Source organism: Pelophylax lessonae, assembly GCF_965119305.1.
Source record: "Pelophylax lessonae genome assembly, chromosome: 10".
Lineage (NCBI taxonomy): Eukaryota > Metazoa > Chordata > Amphibia > Anura > Ranidae > Pelophylax > Pelophylax lessonae.
Genome location: NC_138777.1, coordinates 226,968,654 through 226,990,962, shown reverse-complemented (window position 1 = coordinate 226,990,962; position 22,309 = coordinate 226,968,654). Strand labels below are relative to the sequence as shown.

The 22,309-nt window shown below is 52.6% G+C and overlaps 2 protein-coding genes across 5 annotated transcripts in view; one reads left to right on the top strand and one right to left on the bottom strand.

Annotated features, from left to right (window-relative positions):
- Nucleotides 1–10,880, bottom strand: part of PHKB (phosphorylase kinase regulatory subunit beta) — a 415,971-nt gene extending 405,091 nt beyond the window's left edge. For 2 of the 4 annotated variants that reach the window (XM_082269952.1, XM_082269953.1), the window contains exon 1: nucleotides 10,761–10,880. Coding sequence is in view for 2 of the 4 variants with exons in the window: in XM_082269954.1 (XP_082126080.1) it covers nucleotides 10,761–10,827 (67 nt within the window). In the remaining 2 variants the exon portion in view is untranslated. The remainder of the gene's footprint in view (nucleotides 1–10,760) is intronic. The other 2 variants (XM_082269954.1, XM_082269955.1) reach the window with 1 other exon arrangement.
- A 38-nt stretch (nucleotides 10,881–10,918) lies between these two features.
- Nucleotides 10,919–22,309, top strand: part of ITFG1 (integrin alpha FG-GAP repeat containing 1) — a gene marked incomplete at its 5' end in the record, with an annotated part of 371,997 nt that continues 360,606 nt past the window's right edge. The window contains one exon of the mRNA XM_082269956.1: nucleotides 10,919–11,108. Coding sequence (XP_082126082.1) covers nucleotides 10,919–11,108 — 190 coding nt within the window. The remainder of the gene's footprint in view (nucleotides 11,109–22,309) is intronic.

The following is a 22,309-nucleotide window of genomic DNA, read 5'->3' as shown; positions in this document are numbered from 1 at the left end:
CCACTGCTGGTACCGCATGGTACGGTGTTGGAACGGTTCGGTACGGTACGGTATGGTTTGCTTTTCCACTAAAGTAGTACTAAAGTTAAGTGGGTGGGATAACAACGATTCTCTGACCAATCAGTGGCTAGTAGTGACGGCATGCAAAGGATTGTGGGATATGGTACCGGTTATGGTACCTCTTGGAACCACAATCGAGGTGGTACTGTTTTTGAGAGCCGTACCGTTCGGTTCCATGCAGTGGAAAAGCGCCGCCGTACCGTACCAAACCGTTCCTACACCATACCATGCGGTACCAGCAGTGGAAAAGCACAAAAGCGAGCCGAACAGTTCGGTTCCATGCAGTGGAAAAGCGCCGCCGTACCGTACCGTTCCTACACCGTACCATGCGGTACCAGCAGTGGAAAAGCACAAAAGCGAGCCGAACAGTTCGGTTCCATGCAGTAGAAAAGCGCCATAAGATACCAGTTTCAGTTGGGACTCATTGGGGTTAATTTACTAAAACTGGAGAGTGCAAAATCTGTTGCAGCTGTTGCATGACAGCCAATCAACTTCTTCGGTCAAACTGTTCAACTGAACCTTGAAAAAAAACTGGAAGCGGATTGGTTTCTATTCCCATCTGCACCAGATTTTTGGACTCTCCAGTTTTAGTAATTCAACCCCATTCTGTTACCTTAGGGCGGGGATCCTCAAACTACGGCCCTCCAGCTGTTGCAGAACTACACATCCCATGAGGCATTGCAAAACTCTGTCATTCACAGACATAACTAGGCATGATGGGAATTGTAGTTCCTGAACAGCTGGAGGGCCATAGTTTGAAGACCCTTGCCTTAGGGCAGTGGTCCTCAACTCCGGTCCTCGGGACCCACTAACAGGCCAGATTTTAAGTATTACCATGGGGAGATGCAGACTAGAATACTGCAATCACTGAGCAGCAAATGAGATCACCTGTGATGTAATTTAGTTATCTTGCAAACCTGGCCTGTTAGTGGGCCCCCGAGGACCGGAGTTGAGGACCACTGCCTTAGGGTCCTTTCACACAGGCAGTCCGCTCGGCAGACTCTGCTTTACTCAGGGGATCGCTCCACAGGCAGATGACCGGTCCGTCTCACTGTGCAGAGCAGAGACGGACAAAGTCCTGCTCTGCCCTATGGGAAAATCAGGTGAAAACGGACCGCCTATCCGCTTTCACCCGATCTCATCTGATGCTTCAGGTGGATGGAAAATAGGGTCACCATCCATCTGGATTTGGAAGACAGGATTGGATAGTGGCGGGTGTCAGCGGACATGTACCCGATGACATCCGACGCTCCATAGGGATGAATGGAGGGTGCAATCAGGTCCACCTGAAAAACTGACAGGCGGACCCGATCAGACTGCCCGCTTTATGGCATCTGACGTAAATTTGGGGGCGTATTTCAACGGCTGGAAGAGACGGCTCCATTGTGCAGCTGCCCATAGTAAAGCCTCGCACACATAGTTACATAGTTACATAGTAGGTGAGATTGAATAAAGACAATAGTCCATCCAGTTCAACCTGTGTAGGTGTGTGTGGCCGTAATCATCTCTCATACCCCTGAATGTTCTGATCCTTGAGATGTACGTCTAAGAGTCTTTTAAAAGTAGCCATACTCCCCGCAGTTACCACCATTTGTGGTAGAGAGTTCCACAATCTTGTAGCTCTAACAGTAAAGAACCCCCTGCGTAGCCTGAGGTTAAATCAATTCTCCTCTAATCACATTGTATGGCCTTGTGTGCTCATGCTTTCGTTGCGAGTGAATAGCTTTTTTTTCTATGCTGAGATCACCGTAGAGGTATTTGTAAAATCGCTATCATGTCCCCTCTCAGGCGTCTCCTCTCCAGAGAGAATGAATCAAGCGTTTGTAAACGCTCTTCATAATTAAGGTCCTCCAATCCCCTTATTAGTTTAGTTGCCCTTCTCTGGATCCTCTCCAGCTCCAACACATCCCTCCTGAGGACTGGCGACCAGAACTGGACAGAATACTCCAGATGTGGTCGGTCCAGAGTTTTATAAAGTGGAAGGATTATAGTCTTATCTCTGGAATACATCCCTTTCTTTATGCATGCTAATATTCTGCTGGCTTTGGCAGCTGCAGCTTGACATTGCTTAGTCTATCCTCTACCAAGACTCCCAGATCTTTCTCCATTTTTAATTCCCACCACAATTTTTTTTCCTTCAACCCATGTAGGTATATGCTGTGCTTGCCTAACCTTATAGACTGTGCTGGGGGTAAACTTCACGTGCTAAAGCCACGGTCCAGGATTTATATTGGTGGGGGAGTTGATACAAGTGGGATGTATACCTGTGTGCAGCCATTTATTACAATGGATGGCTATACACTATGCAGCCATTTATTACAATGGACGGCTATACACTGTGCAGCCATTTATTACAATGGACGGCTATACACTGTGCAGCCATTTATTACAATGGACGGCTATACACTGTGCAGCCATTTATTACAATGGACGGCTATACACTGTGCAGCCATTTATTACAATGGACGGCTATACACTGAGCAGCCATTTATTACTATGGACGGCTATACACTGAGCAGCCATTTATTGCTATGGAGGGCTATACACTGTGCAGCCATTTATTACTATGGAGGGCTATACACTGTGCAGCCATTTATTACTATGGACGGCTATACACTGTGCAGCCATTTATTGCTATGGATGGCTATACACTGTGCAGCCATTTATTACAATGGACGGCTATACACTGTGCAGCCATTTATTGCTATGGAGGGCTATACACTGAGCAGCCATTTATTACTATGGAGGGCTATACACTGTGCAGCCATTTATTACAATGGACGGCTATACACTGAGCAGCCATTTATTACTATGGAGGGCTATACACTGAGCAGCCATTTATTACAATGGACGGCTATACACTGTGCAGCCATTTATTACTATGGACGGCTATACACTGAGCAGCCATTTATTACAATGGACGGCTATACACTGTGCAGCCATTTATTACTATGGACAGCTATACACTGAGCAGCCATTTATTACTATGGAGGGCTATACACTGTGCAGCCATTTATTACTATGGACGGCTATACACTGTGCAGCCATTTATTACTATGGAGGGCTATACACTGTGCAGCCATTTATTACAATGGACGGCTATACACTGTGCAGCCATTTATTACTATGGAGGGCTATACACTGTGCAGCCATTTATTACAATGGACGGCTATACACTGTGCAGCCATTTATTGCTATGGAGGGCTATACACTGAGCAGCCATTTATTACTATGGAGGGCTATACACTGTGCAGCCATTTATTACAATGGACGGCTATACACTGAGCAGCCATTTATTACTATGGAGGGCTATACACTGAGCAGCCATTTATTACAATGGACGGCTATACACTGTGCAGCCATTTATTACTATGGACGGCTATACACTGAGCAGCCATTTATTACAATGGACGGCTATACACTGTGCAGCCATTTATTACTATGGACGGCTATACACTGTGCAGCCATTTATTACTATGGACGGCTATACACTGTGCAGCCATTTATTGCTATGGATGGCTATACACTGTGCAGCCATTTATTACAATGGACGGCTATACACTGTGCAGCCATTTATTGCTATGGAGGGCTATACACTGTGCAGCCATTTATTACAATGGACGGCTATACACTGAGCAGCCATTTATTACTATGGAGGGCTATACACTGAGCAGCCATTTATTACAATGGACGGCTATACACTGTGCAGCCATTTATTACTATGGACGGCTATACACTGAGCAGCCATTTATTACAATGGACGGCTATACACTGTGCAGCCATTTATTACTATGGACAGCTATACACTGAGCAGCCATTTATTACTATGGAGGGCTATACACTGTGCAGCCATTTATTACTATGGACGGCTATACACTGTGCAGCCATTTATTACTATGGAGGGCTATACACTGTGCAGCCATTTATTACAATGGACGGCTATACACTGTGCAGCCATTTATTACTATGGAGGGCTATACACTGTGCAGCCATTTATTACAATGGACGGCTATACACTGTGCAGCCATTTATTGCTATGGAGGGCTATACACTGAGCAGCCATTTATTACTATGGAGGGCTATACACTGTGCAGCCATTTATTACAATGGACGGCTATACACTGAGCAGCCATTTATTACTATGGAGGGCTATACACTGAGCAGCCATTTATTACAATGGACGGCTATACACTGTGCAGCCATTTATTACTATGGACGGCTATACACTGAGCAGCCATTTATTACAATGGACGGCTATACACTGTGCAGCCATTTATTACTATGGACGGCTATACACTGAGCAGCCATTTATTACTATGGAGGGCTATACACTGTGCAGCCATTTATTACTATGGACGGCTATACACTGTGCAGCCATTTATTACTATGGAGGGCTATACACTGTGCAGCCATTTATTACAATGGACGGCTATACACTGTGCAGCCATTTATTACTATGGAGGGCTATACACTGTGCAGCCATTTATTACAATGGACGGCTATACACTGTGCAGCCATTTATTGCTATGGAGGGCTATACACTGAGCAGCCATTTATTACTATGGAGGGCTATACACTGCAGATGTCTCACCTGGGAGAGGAAATACACCCCCAAATTTACGTTGGATGCCTCAAACCGCCAGTGAGGAGCAAACATTCTTATTAAACAGAAGCATAGAAGAGTTGTGGGTGGTGCTGCTGATCTTCTACAAGAGATGAGATGGTGATGACCCCCTCTGATAAGTGGACCGAGACCAGAGAGAATCAAGAGAACCGTCCACCCACATACCAATCCTAGAGGACACTACAGAATCCATAGTAGAGATAGAACTTGTCTCCAAAATGCTTATTTCTGCCTGGTGGCTGAGAAATTATTCAAGCCAGGAAACAAGCATTTTCAGAAAAGGCCCACTTGTTTCTTTCAATACACTCTCAGAACAGAGCAGACCAAGCATGAGGACAAACAATGGCCCATCATGAAGTCCTGACTCTTATAATGAAGGATTAGGTGTCAGCACATCCCTGGTGGTGACCGGTTCTGTTTACAGAATTCACCTTTAGACAAACCAAGCCTACGTACCCCAAATCTCCACTGTGACCCGACGAGGCCTCGCCTGCCCCTGTGACCCGACCGAGGCCTCGCCTGCCCCTGTGACCCGACCGAGGTCCCGCATGCCTCTGTGACCGACCGAGGCCTCGCCCGCCTGCCCCTGTGACCCGACCGAGGCCCGCTTACCTCGGTGACCGGCCGAGGCCTTGCCTGCCCCTGAGACCCGACCGAGGTCCCGCATGCCTCTGTGACCGGCCGAGGCCTGGCCTGCCCCTGTGACCGACCGAGGCCTCGCCTGCCCCTGTGACCGACCGAGGCCTCGCCTGCCCCTGTGACCGACCGAGGCCTCGCCTGCCCCTGAGACCCGACCGAGGCCTCGCCTGCCCCTGAGACCCGACCGAGGCCTCGCCTGCCCCTGAGACCCGACCGAGGCCTCGCCTGCCCCTGAGACCCGACCGAGGCCTCGCCTGCCCCTGTGACCGACCGAGGCCTCGCCTGCCCCTGTGACCGACCGAGGCCTCGCCTGCCCCTGTGACCGACCGAGGCCTCGCCTGCCCCTGTGACCGACCGAGGCCTCGCCTGCCCCTGAGACCCGACCGAGGCCTCGCCTGCCCCTGAGACCCGACCGAGGCCTCGCCTGCCCCTGAGACCCGACCGAGGCCTCGCCTGCCCCTGTGACCGACCGAGGCCTCGCCTGCCCCTGTGACCGACCAAGGTCCTGCATGCCTCTGTGACCGACCAAGGTCCCGCATGCCTCTGTGACCGACCAAGGTCCCGCATGCCTCTGTGACCGACCAAGGTCCCGCATGCCTCTGTGACCGACCAAGGTCCCGCATGCCTCTGTGACCGACCGAGGCCTCGCCTGCCCCTGTGACCCGACCGAGGCCCCGCTTACCTCGGTGACCGGCCGAGGCCTTGCCTGCCCCTGAGACCCGACCGAGGTCCCGCATGCCTCTGTGACCGACCGAGGTCTCGCCCGCCCCTATGACCCGACCGAGGCCCCGCTTACCTCAGTGACCGGCCGAGGCCTTGCCTGCCCCTGAGACCCGACCGAGGCCTCGCCTGCCCCTGTGACCCGACCGAGGCCCCGCTTACCTCCGTGACCGGCCGAGGCCTTGCCTGCGCCTGAGACCCGACCGAGGTGCCGCATGCCCCTGTGACCGGCCGAGGCCTCGCATGCCCCTGTGACCGGCCGAGGCCTCGCCTGCCCCTGTGACCGACCGAGGCCCCGCTCGCCTCTGTGACCGACCGAGGCCCCGCTCGCCTCTGTGACCGACCGAGGCCCCGCTCGCCTCTGTGACCGACCGAGGCCCCGCTCGCCTCTGTGACCGACCGAGGCCCCGCTCGCCTCTGTGACCGACCGAGGCTGGGGGGGGGGGGGGGGGGGGGTCTGTGACTGACTGAGGCCAAATTTACATTGTCAACCCCCATTAATCCTTTCTCACCGCAGATTGCTTTTCAGAGGGGTGTCAGGAAATGCCTCATGTGTAAATGAGCTCTATTGGACAAAACAATAATTCTGATAGAGACAGCGGGCTGTCAAAGTGATTGGAGTGAGTCCTGGTTCACACTTGTGTGATGCGGGAAGGCTGCGAATTCGCAGCCTGTTCCCGCATCGCAAACACACCCCTGGCAGTTCACACTGCCATATGCGATACGAAGGGGGTGCCAATGAAATCTTAAGGAAACCCCCAGTTTGTTTGCATATCGCAGTGCGATCTGACAGTTCGCACAGGATCGGATCGCACAAGTGTGAACCACTAAGCGATCCGATCCTGATGCGGCTGGAAAAAAGGGTCATGTGCGTGTTTGGTGCGGGTACAGTGCGAATTCAGCCATACAAAGTGTATGGCTGAATACGCATCCGCACCTCCGATCGCATGTAATGAAGGAGCAGTGCGCTCCGAATTACATGTGATCGGCGCACTCGCAGAAGTGTGAACCGGCCCTGAATTTCAAATTTTATGTATCAAATTACAATTTTCAACATGAAATCAAACAATTGTAATAAATGTTGGGCAGGATGTGTATGGCTGGCAGAGCGCAGGAGGCGGGGTGGAGATGGATGGACACCATGGATTAGGCTGGACATGGAGCCCAGTATTGATCACACATCATTGGGGCTCATGTTACACGGATGGAAGGCGGGCGTACAACATGCCAGAGGGTACCGGACATGCGAAAAATCTTCCCCATAAGCCGCATCCGCCGCCTACAGAAATCAATTAGAGGGCGTGGCTCTACGCAGGGGTACCGATGTACGCCGACTTAGGGAAGATTTACGCTCGGCCATGCTGTACGGCACGGTCGGTGTACCTGAGTCCTTCAAGTCTAACTAATCCCAGGAACAAACATATCATATATTACAGCTTAGCAGTCTGTAGATGCGGTGGCTGCATTCGTTTTTCACCTGGTGATCCCGACTAAAATAAACTTCCAGTTTCACCCAGGCTGAACTACAAACACCTCCCTCTCTTCCCATCTCCATTATATAGTGGGAGGTGCTTTGTAGTTGACCAGGGATAGCTGGGAAAGCTGATAGCACTGAGATTAGTTCAGGACGCCGGCAGTCACCAGAGCGCCGGATCAGGACGACGGCAGTCACCAGGGCGTCGGAGCAGGACGACGGCAGTCACCAGGGCGTCGGATCAGCGTGTCGGCAGTCACCAGGGCGTCGGATCAGCGTGTCGGCAGTCACCAGGGCGTCGGATCAGGATGCCGGCAGTCAGGAGGACTAGGAATGCACCGATCCGATAATATTTTAGATTTTGAATGCACAATTGTTATAACAAAACAATAGTACCGGATCGGTAACGTTATCAACCGATACGTGAACAAGGCATCGGTAACGGGACTAGAAAAGTCGGATTGGTGCACCCTAACCAGGACGCCGGATCAGGACTCCTACAGTCACCAGGATACCGGATCAGGACACTGGCAGTCACCAGGACACCGGATCAGGACACCGGCAGTCACCAGGACACCGGATCAGGACACCGGCAGTCACCAGGACACCGGATCAGGACACCGGCAGTCACCAGGACACCGGATCAGGACACCGGCAGTCACCAGGACGCCGGATCAGGACGCCTACAGTCACCAGGACGCTGGATCAGGACGCCTACAGTCACCAAGACGCCGGATCAGGACGCCTACAGTCACCAGGACGCTGGATCAGGACGCCTACAGTCACCAAGACGCCGGATCAGGACACCGGCAGTCACCAGGACGCCGGATCAGGACACCGGCAGTCACCAGGACGCCGGATCAGGACACCGGCAGTCACCAGGACGCCGGATCAGGACACCGGCAGTCACCAAGATGCCGGATCAGGACTCCTACAGTCACCAGGACGCTGGATCAGGACGCCTACAGTCACCAGGACGCCGGATCAGGACACCGGCAGTCACCAGGACGCCGGATCAGGACACCGGCAGTCACCAGGACGCCGGATCAGGACACCGGCAGTCACCAGGACGCCGGATCAGGACACCGGCAGTCACCAGGACGCCGGATCAGGACACCGGCAGTCACCAGGACGCCGGATCAGGACACCGGCAGTCACCAAGATGCCGGATCAGGACGCCTACAGTCACCAGGACGCTGGATCAGGACGCCTACAGTCACCAGGACGCTGGATCAGGACACCGGCAGTCACCAAGACGCCGGATCAGGACACCGGCAGTCACCAGGACACCGGATCAGGACACCGGCAGTCACCAGGGTGCCGGATCAGGACACCGGCAGTCACCAGGACGCTGGCAGTCACCAGGGTGCCGGATGAGGACACCGGCAGTCACCAGGACGCTGGCAGTCACCAGGGTGCCGGCAGTGACATCAGATTTCTGGTATTTTTCTGTAGTTTCAGAAAACATCCTCAGTCTGAAAAAAAAACAAAAAAAAAAACAAAGGAAAATGAACCGCCGTCACATGTAAGGACAGGAGTGACAATATTTGATATTGTTGTTCTCAGGATTAGATAGACTTTGTAGTTTATGTGAAGTCTTTGTTGTGGATGGAGTGGTGAGGGGTCAGAGCCCCTGGTAGGTTTTCATTTCTGTGTCCCCATTGGGGGTGGGGGGGGGGGGGTCACCCTCTGTATTGTCACCTAGACAGAGAGTAATAGGGAATTCACAATGTGGAGTCCTCTCTGTACCGTTCAATGGAGGGTGACAACTGTCTAGGAAGAATTTCCTCTCACTTCCTGTGTGTCTATGGGACAGGAAGTGAAGGTAAATCTCCCCGATGGGACACAGACTGTAATAAATGTCAGGGGCTGGAACCCTCCCCCCATGTCTGGCAGTAGACAGACATCCCTGTCCATAGAGGATTAGCAGTGTTACATGAATGACGAGCAATCTTAGTAAATCTCCTCCATGTGGTGGGGGAGGGGTGATATGGGGACGGGGGGTCAATCAGCAAACCGCAGAGCCAAGCAAACACGGCAACCGAGGCCGGACCCCGGACAGAGGGGGGGGCAGGCAGTACACACAGCAGGCATCTCTCACACACATGCAGAGGGGCAGATGGCAGTGGGGGACAGAAAGTACGGGGGGGGGAGGGGCTGGAAAGTACACAGAGAGGGGCAGTTTATGGGGGGGGGGGGTGGGGAGCGCACTGTTGGGGGGGGGGGCAAGCACACTGTGGGGGGCAGTTGATGGTGGGGGAAGGGGAGCACACTGTGGGGGGGGCAGTTGATGGTGGGGGAAGGGGAGCACACTGTGGGGGGGGGGGGGGCAGTTGATGGTGGGGGATGGGGAGCACACTGTGGGGGGGGGGGCAGTTGATGGTGGGGGAAGGGGAGCACACTGTGGGGGGGGGGGCAGTTGATGGTGGGGGAAGGGGAGCACACTGTGGGGGGGGGGCAGTTGATGGTGGGGGATGGGGAGCACGCTGTGGGGGTGGGGGGGCAGTTGATGGTGGGGGATGGGGAGCACACTGTGGGGGGCAGTTGATGGTGGGGGGGCACACTGTGGGGGTGGGCAGTTGATGGTGGGGGATGGGGAGCACACTATAGGGGATGGGGAGCACACTGTGGGGGGCAGTTGATGGTGGGGGATGGGAAGTACACTGTGGGGGGGGCAGTTGATGGTGGGGGATGGGGAGCACACTGTGGGGGGGGGGCAGTTGATGGTGGGGGATGGGGGGGCAGTTGATGGTGGGGGTTGGGGAGCACACTGTGGGGGTGGGGGTGGCAGTTGATGGTGGGGGATGGGGAGCACACTGTGGGGGGCAGTTGATGGTGGGGGGGCACACTGTGGGGGTGGGGGGGCAGTTGATGGTGGGGGATGGGGAGCACACTATAGGGGATGGGGAGCACACTGTGGGGGGCAGTTGATGGTGGGGGATGGGAAGCACACTGTGGGGGGCAGTTGATGGTGGGGGATGGGGAGCACACTGTGGGGGGCAGTTGATGGTGGGGGGGCACACTGTGGGGGTGGGGGGGGCAGTTGATGGTGTTGGATGGGGAGCACACTATAGGGGATGGGGAGCACACTGTGGGGGGCAGTTGATGGTGGGGGATGGGAAGCACACTGTGGGGGGCAGTTGATGGTGGGGGATGGGAAGCACACTGTGGGGGTTGTGGGTGCAGTTGATGGTGGGGGTTGGGTGCACACTGTGGGGGTTGTGGGTGCAGTTGATGTCACACCTGATCTCCGGGACCGAGCTCTCCTCTCCAGCACCTTCCAGCCCAGATCCGCCAGCACCTGAGCCATGTTGTCCAGCAGTGCCGTAAAGCGCCGCCCCCTCGGCCGTACGTCGCGGTGCTGTGAGAGAACCCGGAAGTGTTGGTGTCAGTCCGGTGTAATGGGGTATCTGTCAGTACCGGGGGTTCCCATCCCCCTCCTCCTCCTCTCCGCCCTCCTCCTCTCCCCGGTCCGGGCCTCTCTCCGGAATGTCACCGGGGATGTGCTGGGATCGGAGGCCCGGGGGAAGATCGCCGCCTTCGGGGACTTCAATGCCGATAAACAGACCGATCTGTTCATCATACGAGGCGGTGAGTACCGGAGGAGTGTCAGCTCTGCAGACAAGTCCCTGGCTGGGATCTGCAGTGTCATATATGAGTGGAAGGCCCAGATATGAGGATTAGACTGTCAGCTCTGCAGACAAGGCTCAGCCCAGAATAAAGTGTCATTTCTGTGGCCAAGGCTTGGCTCATATCTGAGAATTAAAGTGTCAGCTTTGCAGGCCAGGCCCGATCCGAGAACAAGGCCGAGCTTTCCATGCCTGGCTGGGATCTGTAGTGTCTGACATGACCAGAGTGTCAGCTCTGCAGACCGGGCCTGATCCCTAGAGCATCAGCTGTGTGGACCGGGCCTGATCCCTAGAGCGTCAGCTGTGCGGACCGGACCTGACAGCTAGAGCGTTAGCTGTGCGGACCGGACCTGACAGCTAGAGCGTTAGCTGTGTGGACCGGACCTGACAGCTAGAGCGTTAGCTGTGTGGACCAGACCTGACATCTAGAGCGTCAGCAGTGCGGACCGGACCTGATCCCTAGAGCGTCAGCTGTGTGGACCGGGCCTGATCCCTAGAGCGTTAGCTGTGTGGACCAGACCTGACATCTAGAGCGTCAGCTGTGCGGACCGGACCTGACAGCTAGAGCGTTAGCTGTGTGGACCAGACCTGACATCTAGAGCGTTAGCTGTGTGGACCGGACCTGACAGCTAGAGCGTTAGCTGTGTGGACCAGACCTGACATCTAGAGCGTCAGCAGTGCGGACCGGACCTGATCCCTAGAGCGTCAGCTGTGTGGACCGGGCCTGATCCCTAGAGCGTTAGCTGTGTGGACCAGACCTGACATCTAGAGCGTCAGCTGTGCGGACCGGACCTGACAGCTAGAGCGTTAGCTGTGTGGACCAGACCTGACATCTAGAGCGTCAGCTGTGCGGACCAGACCTGACATCTAGAGCGTCAGCAGTGCGGACCGGACCTGATCCCTAGAGCGTCAGCTGTGTGGACCGGACCTGACAGCTAGAGCGTTAGCTGTGCGGATCGAACTGACAGCTAGAGCGTCAGCTGTGCGGATCGGAACTGACAGCTAGAGTGTCAGCTGTACGGATCGGAACTGACAGCTAGAGCGTTAGCTGTGTGGACCGGACCTGACAGCTAGAGCGTTAGCTGTGCGGACCGGACCTGACAGCTAGAGCGTTAGCTGTGTGGACCGGACCTGACAGCTAGAGCGTTAGCTGTGTGGACCGGACCTGACAGCTAGAGCGTTAGCTGTGCGGACCGGACCTGACAGCTAGAGCGTTAGCTGTGCGGACCGGACCTGACAGCTAGAGCGTTAGCTGTGCGGACCGGACCTGACAGCTAGAGCGTCAGCTGTGCGGACCGGACCTGACAGCTAGAGCGTTAGCTGTGCGGACCGGACCTGACAGCTAGAGCGTTAGCTGTGCGGACCGGACCTGACAGCTAGAGCGTCAGCTGTGCGGACCGGACCTGACAGCTAGAGCGTTAGCTGTGCGGACCGGACCTGACAGCTAGAGCGTCAGCTGTGCGGACCGGACCTGACATCTAGAGCGTTAGCTGTGTGGACCAGACCTGACATCTAGAGCGTCAGCTGTGCGGACCGGACCTGACAGCTAGAGCGTCAGCTGTGCGGACCGGACCTGACAGCTAGAGCGTTAGCTGTGTGGACCGGACCTGACAGCTAGAGCGTTAGCTGTGTGGACCGGATCTGACAGATCACCAGCTGTGCGGACTGGACTTGACAGCTAGAGCGTCAGCAGTGCGGACCGGACCTGATCCCTAGAGCGTCAGCTGTGTGGACCGGACCTGACAGCTAGAGCGTTAGCTGTGCGGATCGAACTGACAGCTAGAGCGTCAGCTGTGCGGATCGGAACTGACAGCTAGAGCGTCAGCTGTGCGAATCGGAACTGACAGCTAGAGCGTCAGCTGTGCGGATCGGACCTGACAGCTAGAGCGTCAGCTGTGCGGATCGGACCTGACAGCTAGAGTGTCAGCTGTACGGATCGGAACTGACAGCTAGAGTGTCAGCTGTGTGGACCGGACCTGACAGCTAGAGCGTTAGCTGTGTGGACCGGACCTGACAGCTAGAGCGTTAGCTGTGTGGACCGGACCTGACAGCTAGAGCGTCAGCTGTGTGGACCAGACCTGACAGCTAGAGCGTTAGCTGTGTGGACCAGGCCTGACATCTAGAGCGTCAGCTGTGCGGACCAGGCCTGACATCTAGAGCGTCAGCTGTGCGGACCAGGCCTGACATCTAGAGCGTCAGCTGTGCGGACCGGACCTGACAGCTAGAGCGTCAGCTGTGCGGACCGGACCTGACAGCTAGAGCGTTAGCTGTGTGGACCGGATCTGACAGATCATCAGCTGTGCAGACAGGACTTGACAGCTAGAGTGTCAGCAGTGCGGACCGGACCTGATCCCTAGAGCGTCAGCTGTGTGGACCAGACCTGACAGCTAGAGCGTTAGCTGTGCGGATCGGACCTGACAGCTAGAGCGTCAGCTGTGCGGATCGGACCTGACAGCTAGAGTGTCAGCTGTACGGATCGGAACTGACAGCTAGAGTGTCAGCTGTGCGGATCGGACCTGACAGCTAGAGCGTTAGCTGTGTGGACCAGACCTGACAGCTAGAGCGTCAGCTGTGCGGACCGGACCTGACAGCTAGAGCGTCAGCTGTGCTGACCGGAGCTGACAGAGCATCAGCTGTGTGGACCAGACCTGACAGATAGAGCGTCAGCTGTGCGGACCGGACCTGACATCTAGAGCGTCAGCTGTGCGGACCGGATCTGACAGCTAGAGCGTCAGCTGTGCGGACCGGATCTGACAGCTAGAGCGTCAGCTGTGCGGACCGGATCTGACAGCTAGAGCGTCAGCTGTGCGGACCGGATCTGACAGCTAGAGCGTCAGCTGTGCGGACCGGATCTGACAGCTAGAGTGTCAGCTGTGCGGACCGGACCTGACAGCTAGAGCGTCAGCTGTGTGGACCGGACCTCATCACCAGAGTTTCAGCTCTGCAGACAAGGCCCAACCCAGTCCCAAACACTAGAGTGTCAGCTCCTCAGACCAGGCCCGATCACTAGAGTGTCAGCTCTGCAGGCAAGCACTGGGGATAAGAGTGTCCGCTTTGTGGACAAAACCCGATCATTCGATTGTGAGCTGTGTGGGGCCTGATCATTAGAGTGTCAGCTCTACAAACAACATAAATATTCACCAGCACAGCGCTGATTTTCAATTGGGTCCGAATGGTTCTTATTGAAGAGAAAGATCTCATCATAGAAGAACGGGTACAACGTTACGAAGCCGTGCAGGACCCCTTCGTCAGGCATGTGATAGGTGCACACAGTTGTGCTGAGCATGAACATAACTTATCATCCACCAATCAGGATCAGAAATCGGGAAACCCCTCCTACCACCTAACATCATATGACTTCATGAGATACATAAATTGTCGCATCAGCAAAAGAGGAATGTCTCCAATGGGGATCAGTGGGGACTGCTGTGGTTGGGGGACCGTAGAATAAATCAGCACTTTCAGCCCCTTGTATGGAGTATATCTACATTGATTGGGCGTATCTGCCAGATATGTCCAATCAGGGAGAATCCTCTGAGTACAGGCAGTGATTGGTTGTCTAGCCAATAGCCAATCAGCACCGGGAATGCTTAGCACAACTGTATCCACCTATCACATGCCTGATGAAGGGGTCCTGCGCAGCCCCGAAACGTTGCACCGGACTGTTTGTCATGTGATCTTTCTTCAATGCAAACTATTAAGTCTTACATTGTTTGTAAACCTCAGACATGAAATCTGAACAAAGCATATGCCTCTATAGTGTGAACTTGTCTCAGTCCAGAGCACTAAGTGTCATTTCTGTCTGCTGCCTCCTTCCTCTATCTGTACCAGTCACAGGTGACCGGGGAGGGAGCTCCAGCACACAGCCTGCGATTGACAGCCTCGGCTCTGTTCCTGTGTGCTGTGTGAAGGGGGATGTATCCCTTCCATCCAATCAGCTGTCAGAGCTCTCCTCACAGATTGTAACTTCAGCTCTCTGCTAGCGGTCGACCGATTATCGGCAAAGCTGATATATCGGGGGCCAATATGCACTTTCTCTGATATATCGGAATCGGCCCCAACATTTCGGGAAAGTGCTTGTACCGGAGTGATGGCTGCAGCTAGAGGCATCACCCCGGTACCGGCGTCCATAGCCGACGGTCAGCTGTCTTGTAATGACAACCGATGCGGCTGAGAAGCCGCTCGGCTGTTATTCCAAGGAGTGGGAGGGGACGTTACCCCCCGCCACCTTCTGCGGCTCGCCCGGGAGACCTAGGCATCCTACCTGCACGGCCGCTGAAGACCCAATCAAAGCCGCATTCAGCTCTGATCGGGTCTCCATGGAAAAGGGATCGGCCGATTATTGGCAACACCGATATATCGAGGGCCAATATGCACCTTCCCCGATATATCGGAACCCGGAGGTGACCGATATTACCGATATTTCGGGAAAGTGCTTGTACCGGAGTGATGGCTGCAGCTAGAGGTGTCACCCCGGTACCGGCGTCCATAGCTGACGGTCGGCTGTCTTGAAATGACAACTGATGTGGCTGAGAAGCCGCGCGGCTTTCATTACAAGGAGCGGGAGGGGACGTTCCCCCGCCACCTTCTGCGGCTCGCCCGGGTCTCCCAACCCACCAGGAGACCCCGGCACCCTACCTGCACGGCCGCTGAAGACCCGATCCAAGCCGCATTCGGCTCTGATCGGGTCTCCATGCAAAAGGGATCGGCCGATTATCGGCAAAGCCGATATATCGAGGGCCGATATGCACTTTCCCCGATGTATTGGAATCGGTCCTGGAGGTGACCGATATTGCCGATATTTCGGAAAGTGCTGAACCGGAGTGATCCCTGCAGCTAGAGACATCACCCCGGTACCGGTGTCCATAGCTGACGGTCGGCTGTCTTGTAATGACAACCGATGGGGCTGAGAAGCCGCTTGGCTGTCATTACAAGGAGCGGGAGGGGACGTCCCCCCCTCCCGCCGCCTTCCACGGGCATCCTACCTCCACCGAAGAGAAGACCCGATCAAACCCGCATTCAGCTCTGATCGGGTCTCCATGCAAAAAACCCGGAAGTGATGCCATGACATCACTTCCGGGTACTCGGCGCCAAATTTAAAAAAAATGACAGCATTCAAAACAGTGTTTTGAATGCTTTTAAGTGCAGAGGAGGGGTTTGGGGTCTTTTAGACCTCCAGATCCCTCCACAAGAGTACCTGTCAAGAAAAAAAAAAAAATGTTTAAATGTACAAAAATATCGGCGACCAAAATATCGGTATCGGCAATGAAAAAACGATATTGGTCGATCTCTGCCTTCTCTTTTTCTGAGCTCTCAGACAAGCTTATAAATTCAGCACTTTGGATGGATTTAGCCCAGGGTTTCTCAACCATTTTTCAGCCAATTCACCCATTAAAAATGATGAACAATCTTGAGGCACCCTTTAAAAAAAAAAAAAAAAAAAATGGACAGTCACATTCTATATTGTAAAAACTATTCTAATAGTTTTACATAATACAGCTTCATCCACACAAGTAGGACACCCAACGTTAAAGGCTATTTATTCTTCCAAAGCAAATAAACTTTTGCAAACCGGTACTGACTAGTATTCCAATGTTTCTCTTCTCCTTCAGTTTTTCTCCATAACTTATAATCTGACCCCATTGCTGATGGAGAGAGGCAGGGGAGGGTCAAACAAGTATGCTATGCGGGGACTGACATCCTCCATATCAACTGATGATGCCATTGGTCATTAGGATGCCGGCAGCTAGAAGGTGGAGCACAATGAGAACCTGTGGCTTTGTGTGACTAAAAGGCAGCCTTCATCCACACGCTGGGCTTTACAATTTTTGGGAAATTTTTAGGCGTTTTGCCAAGGCACCCCCCTGAAGAAACCTCAAGGGTGCCAGGGAACTCTGGTTGAAAAAGGCTGATGTAGAGAATAGGAGACTGCAGATAAACAGGTACAACTTGCAACGGAACGGTATCCCCCACAATGTGCTTCCGTCAGAATACCGCTTCCTTCAGTCTTGAACATAGATATCAGATATTCTAGCCGCTCCCCCCCCCCCCCATACAAAACTAGCAGAGAATAGCTTGTATAAGATCTGGAACATTTATTGAACAAACTCACACCGAATATATACCCCACCAGATCAGGTGCCTGATTACATTATCATATGCAGATGAAATTGTGTACAGAAATATAATCTAAGGAACAACCAACACAAACAGTGTACTACTTTCCCACTAGAAACTAATAGAGGACAGTGATTTATTTAACTTGAGCCAATTAACCACTTTAGCCCCAAAAGATTTGGCTGCTCAAAGACCAGGCCCTATTTTGCGATTCGGCACTGCGTGATTTTAACGGACAATTGCGCGGTCGTGCGACGCTGTACCCAAACGAAATTGACGTCCTTTTTTTCCCACAAACAGAGCTTTCTTTTCGTGGTATTTGATCACCTGTGCGATTTTTTATTTTTTGCGCTATAAACAAAAAAATAAAGCAACAACTTTGAAAAAATAACAATATTTTTCACATTTTTTGATATGAAATTCTCAAAAAAAAAAATTGTAAAAATCTAAATTTTTTAACATTTTAGGCCAATTTGTTTTCTGCTGCATATTTTTGGTAAAAAAAAAATCGCAATAAGCATATTTTGATTGGTTTGCGCAAAAGTTATTGCGTTTACTAACTACGGGAAAGATTTTTGTCATTTATATTGTTTTTTTTTTCTCACTATTAATGGTGGCGATCTGCGATTTTTTTTTTTTTGCGGGACTTCGACATTGCGGCAGACAGGTCGGACCCCTGACTGACATTTTTTACACTTTTGGGGGTACCAGTGACATTACTACAGTAATCAGTGCTATAAATATGCACTGTTACTGTCAAAATGACACTGGCAGGGAAGGGGTTAACTTTATTGGTGATCAAGGGGTTAAGTGTGACCCTAGGGGCGTGATTCTAGCTGTGGAAGGGGGGGGGGTGTGGCTTGTGATGTAATCACAGAGACATGGGATCCTATATAGCAGGATAGCCTCTGTGCTTACATCAGTGAGAAGCCGCCGGTCACTTGCGCTAGCTCCCCAGGGAACCAGTGGGGGTGGGAGCGCGCCAGCGCCGGCGTGTGCTCGCCCCCCCACAGGCGGCTGAGCGAGTGACGTACCCCTACGTCACTTTGCCCAGCAGCGGCTGCCTGCCGCAGTATATCTGCGGTGTGCGGTCGTTATGTGGTTAACTAGCAGACTGCCGTTATTGAGCTCATGAAGTACAACACACATTATTATAAGTGTAAACACATCACACCTTAATACACAGACTATAGGAAGAGACCATCAGTAACAGACTTTCCGTTTCTGACATTGAAGAACATGGAACAGAGGCCAATGTGATTGGCTTTTTCAATGAACATGTTCAGAATCAAACAATCCAGGAATAGTCTGCATATATTTCTTGAGAGATGTTGTTGATAAATATTACTCTCCCATTTGAAGTAATCCAAACCATATTCTTAGTGTCCATTAAGTAGCTGTCCATCATTTGCTCACCCCTAAGTCTCCATTCACACTAATACGACTTGTCAGGCGACTTGTCACTGACAAGTCGCGGTCTGTTGTGTGGTACGGGAACTGTTCTAATAGGAGCAACACAAGTCGCTCTGACTTAGAAAAAGGGTCCTGTACTACTTCGGGGCGACCTGGGATCGACCTGCATAGACATTCATTCTGTGAAGTCCGTGCAAGTCGTGCCGAAGTCGCGGTGCACGCAAATTCTCCCCAAAGTCGTGCCGCTTCAGTGTGAATGCGGTGTTATAGACACAGTTTGACTTACACATAGGAGGGGCCTTGGCCCTAGGGGGCTGAAAGAGGGATTTCCCAACCTCTCTAAGGTAAGCTGTGGGTTCCACTGGACCCCCCCCCCCCCCAACCAAAGTGACTCCCATCACACAACTTATGTAGGAGGATTTGTTTTTCCTCTGTGGATCACTTGAGGCCGGTCACCACTTTAATGGAAGATCCGTGGTGTGTTGGTGAAGATTTATGTTTAGTCATGTACAGTATGCTCCACTATCCAGCTGGTGGTCGCTGCATCACACGGTACCTTGAGAGCCTATTCCCCGGAACGATGGGAATATGGACTGTTAGCTCTGCAACCAAGGCCCTGCCTCTGGCTTAGATCTTTAATGCTATCTATGACCAGAAGGCCCAGAGATAAGGATTAGAATGTCAGCTCTGCTGACAAGGCTCAGCCCAAATTAGGTTGTCATCTCTGTGGCCAAGGCCTGGCTCTTTTTTTTAAGGATTAAAGTGTCAGCTCTGCAGGCCAGGCCCAGCCTAGATCTGAGGACAAGGCCAACCTTTCCATGTTTGACGGGAATTGTAGTTTTGGATATGACCAGAGGGCCCAGCTCTGATCGCTGAAGTGTCAGCTCTGTGGTCCAAGCCAGATCACTGAAGTGTCAGCTCTGCAGACCAGGCACAACATCTTTTCTCAGGCTGGGATATGTAGTGTTATATATGACCAGAAGGCCCATATATGAGTACTAGAATGGGCTCTGTGGCCAAGGCCTTGCCCATTTATGAGGATTAAACTGTCAGCTCTGCAGCCTCGGCCTGTTCACTAGAGTGCCAGCTCTGCAGACCAGGTCTGTTCACTAGAGTGCCAGCTCTCCAGACCAGGTCTGTTCACTAGAGTGCCAGCTCTGCAGACCAGGTCTGTTCACTAGAGTGCCAGCTCTGCAGACCAGGTCTGTTCACTAGAGTGCCAGCTCTGCAGACCAGGTCTGTTCACTAGAGTGCCAGCTCTGCAGACCAGGTCTGTTCACTAGAGTGCCAGCTCTGCAGACCAGGTCTCTTTACTGGAGTGCCAGCTCTGCAGCCTCGGCCTGTTTACTGGAGTGACAGCTCTGCAGACCAAGTCCTGTTCACTAGAGTGCCAGCTCTGCAGACTCGGCCTGTTCACTGGAGTGCCAGCTCTGCAGACCAAGTCCTGTTCGCTGGAGTGGAGTGACAGCTCTGCAGACCAGGCATGATCGTTGGAGTGTCAGCTCTGTGGACAAGGCCCAGCTCAGGCCTGATCATTGGAGTGTCAGCTCTGGGGATTAGAGTGGCAGCTCTGCAGACCAAGCCTGATCCCTAGAATGTCAGCTCTGCGAACTAGGTCTAAATACTAGAGTGTCAGCTCTGCGGGCAAACTCTAGGAATTAGTGTCAGCTTTGCAGACCAGGCATTATCTTTAGAGTGTCAGCTCCGTGGGCAAGCTCTGGGGAATAGAGTGTCAGCTCTTTGGACCATATCTAGTGTCAGCTCTTTGGACCAGGTAGATTATTAGAGTGTTAGCTTTGTGCACCAGGCCTGATCAATGGAGTGGCAGCTCTGCGGATTGGAGTGTCAGCCCTGCAGACCAGACCTGATCATTAGAAATAACTGGAGCATCCAAATATGAGGATTGGAATGTCAGCTTTTGGACAATGGCCAGCTCTCTGTTTCTGTCATTGGATCATTAGTGCCTTGAATGAGTGCAGGGCCCAGGTCTGATGGTCAGAGTGTCAGCTCTGTGGGCAAGGCTTGGCCTCTGATGCCTGCCTAGGATCTGTAGTGTCTTAAGTGACTAGAGGGCCCAGATCTGATGATTACAGTGTCGGCTCTGTGAACAAGATCCAGCCTCTGGTGTCACGAATTTCCAGAGGGACCTTATCTAATAATTAGAGTGCTAGCTCTAGAGACAAGGCACTCCCTCCTTTTGTCTGGCTAGGAACTGTAGTGTTGATATGACTCTAAGGCCCATAGCTACTGATTAGAGTGTAAGCTCTGTGGACAAGGTTCAGGTTCTAGTGTCCTTCATATCCAGTGGGCTCAGATGTAATGATGAGAGTGATAGCTCTGTGGACAAGGCCCAGTCTCCTGTGTCTTGCTGGGAACTGTAGTGTCATATGATTGGAGGGCCAAGATTTGATGATGAGAATGTCAGCTCTGCACACAAGGCCCGACCTCCTGTGTCCAGCTGGGAATTGTAGTCTCCGATATGATTGTAAGGCCCATATCTAATTATTAGAGCGTTAGCTCTGTGGACAAAGCTCAGGCTCTGGTGTCATTCATATCTAGAGGGCCCAGATCTAATGATTAGGGTGTCAGCTCTGTGGACAAGGCCTGGCCTCCTGTGTCTTGCTGGAAACTGTAGTGTCTGATGTGCCTTTAAGGTCCAGATCTAATGATTAGAGTGTAAGCTCTGTGGATAAGGTCCAGCCTCTGGTGTCATGCATGTCCACAGGGCCCAGATGTAATGATTAATGTGTCAGCTCTTTGGTGTCTGGCTGGAATCTGTCGTGTCCTATATGATTGGAGGGCCAAGATTTTATAATTAGAGTGTCAGCTCTGCCGACAAGGTCTGACCTGCTGTGTCTGGCTGGGAACTGTAGTGTCCAATATATAACTATAAGGCCCATATCTAATGATAAGAGTGTTAGCTCTGTGGATAAAGCTCATTCTCTGGTGTCCAGAGGGCCCAGATGTAATGATTAGAGTGATAGCTCTGTGGACAAGGAACGGCCTCCTATGTCTTGCTGGGAACTGTAGTGTCTTATCATTGGATGGCCAAGATTTGATGATTAGAGTGTAAGCTCTGCACACAATGCCTGACCTCCTGTGGCTGGGAATTGTAGTCTCCAATATGACTGTAAGGCCCATATCTAATGATTAGAGTGTTAGCTCTGTGGACAAGGCCTAGGATCTGGTGTCCTTTTATATCCAAGGGTCCAGATCTAATGATTAGAGTGTCAGCTCTGTGGACAAGGCCTGGCCCTCCTGTGTCTTGCTGTGAACTGTAGTGTCTAATGTGTCTGTAAGGTCCAGCTCTAATGATTAGAGTGTAAGCTCTGTGGACAAGGCTTGGCCCTCCTGTGTCTTGCTGGCAACTGTAGTTTCTAATGTGGCTTTAAGGTCCAGCTCTTAATGATTAGAGTGTTAGCTCTGTGGACAAGGCCTAGGATCTGGTGTCATTTCTATCCAGAGGGCCCAGATCTTATGATTAGAGTGTTAGCTCTGTGGACAAGGCCTAGGATCTGGTGTCCTTTATATCCAGAGGGTCCAGATCTAATGATTAAGAGTGTCAGCTCTGTGGACAAGGCCTGGCTCTCCTGTGTCTTGCTGGGAACTGTAGTGTCTAATGTGGCTGTAAGG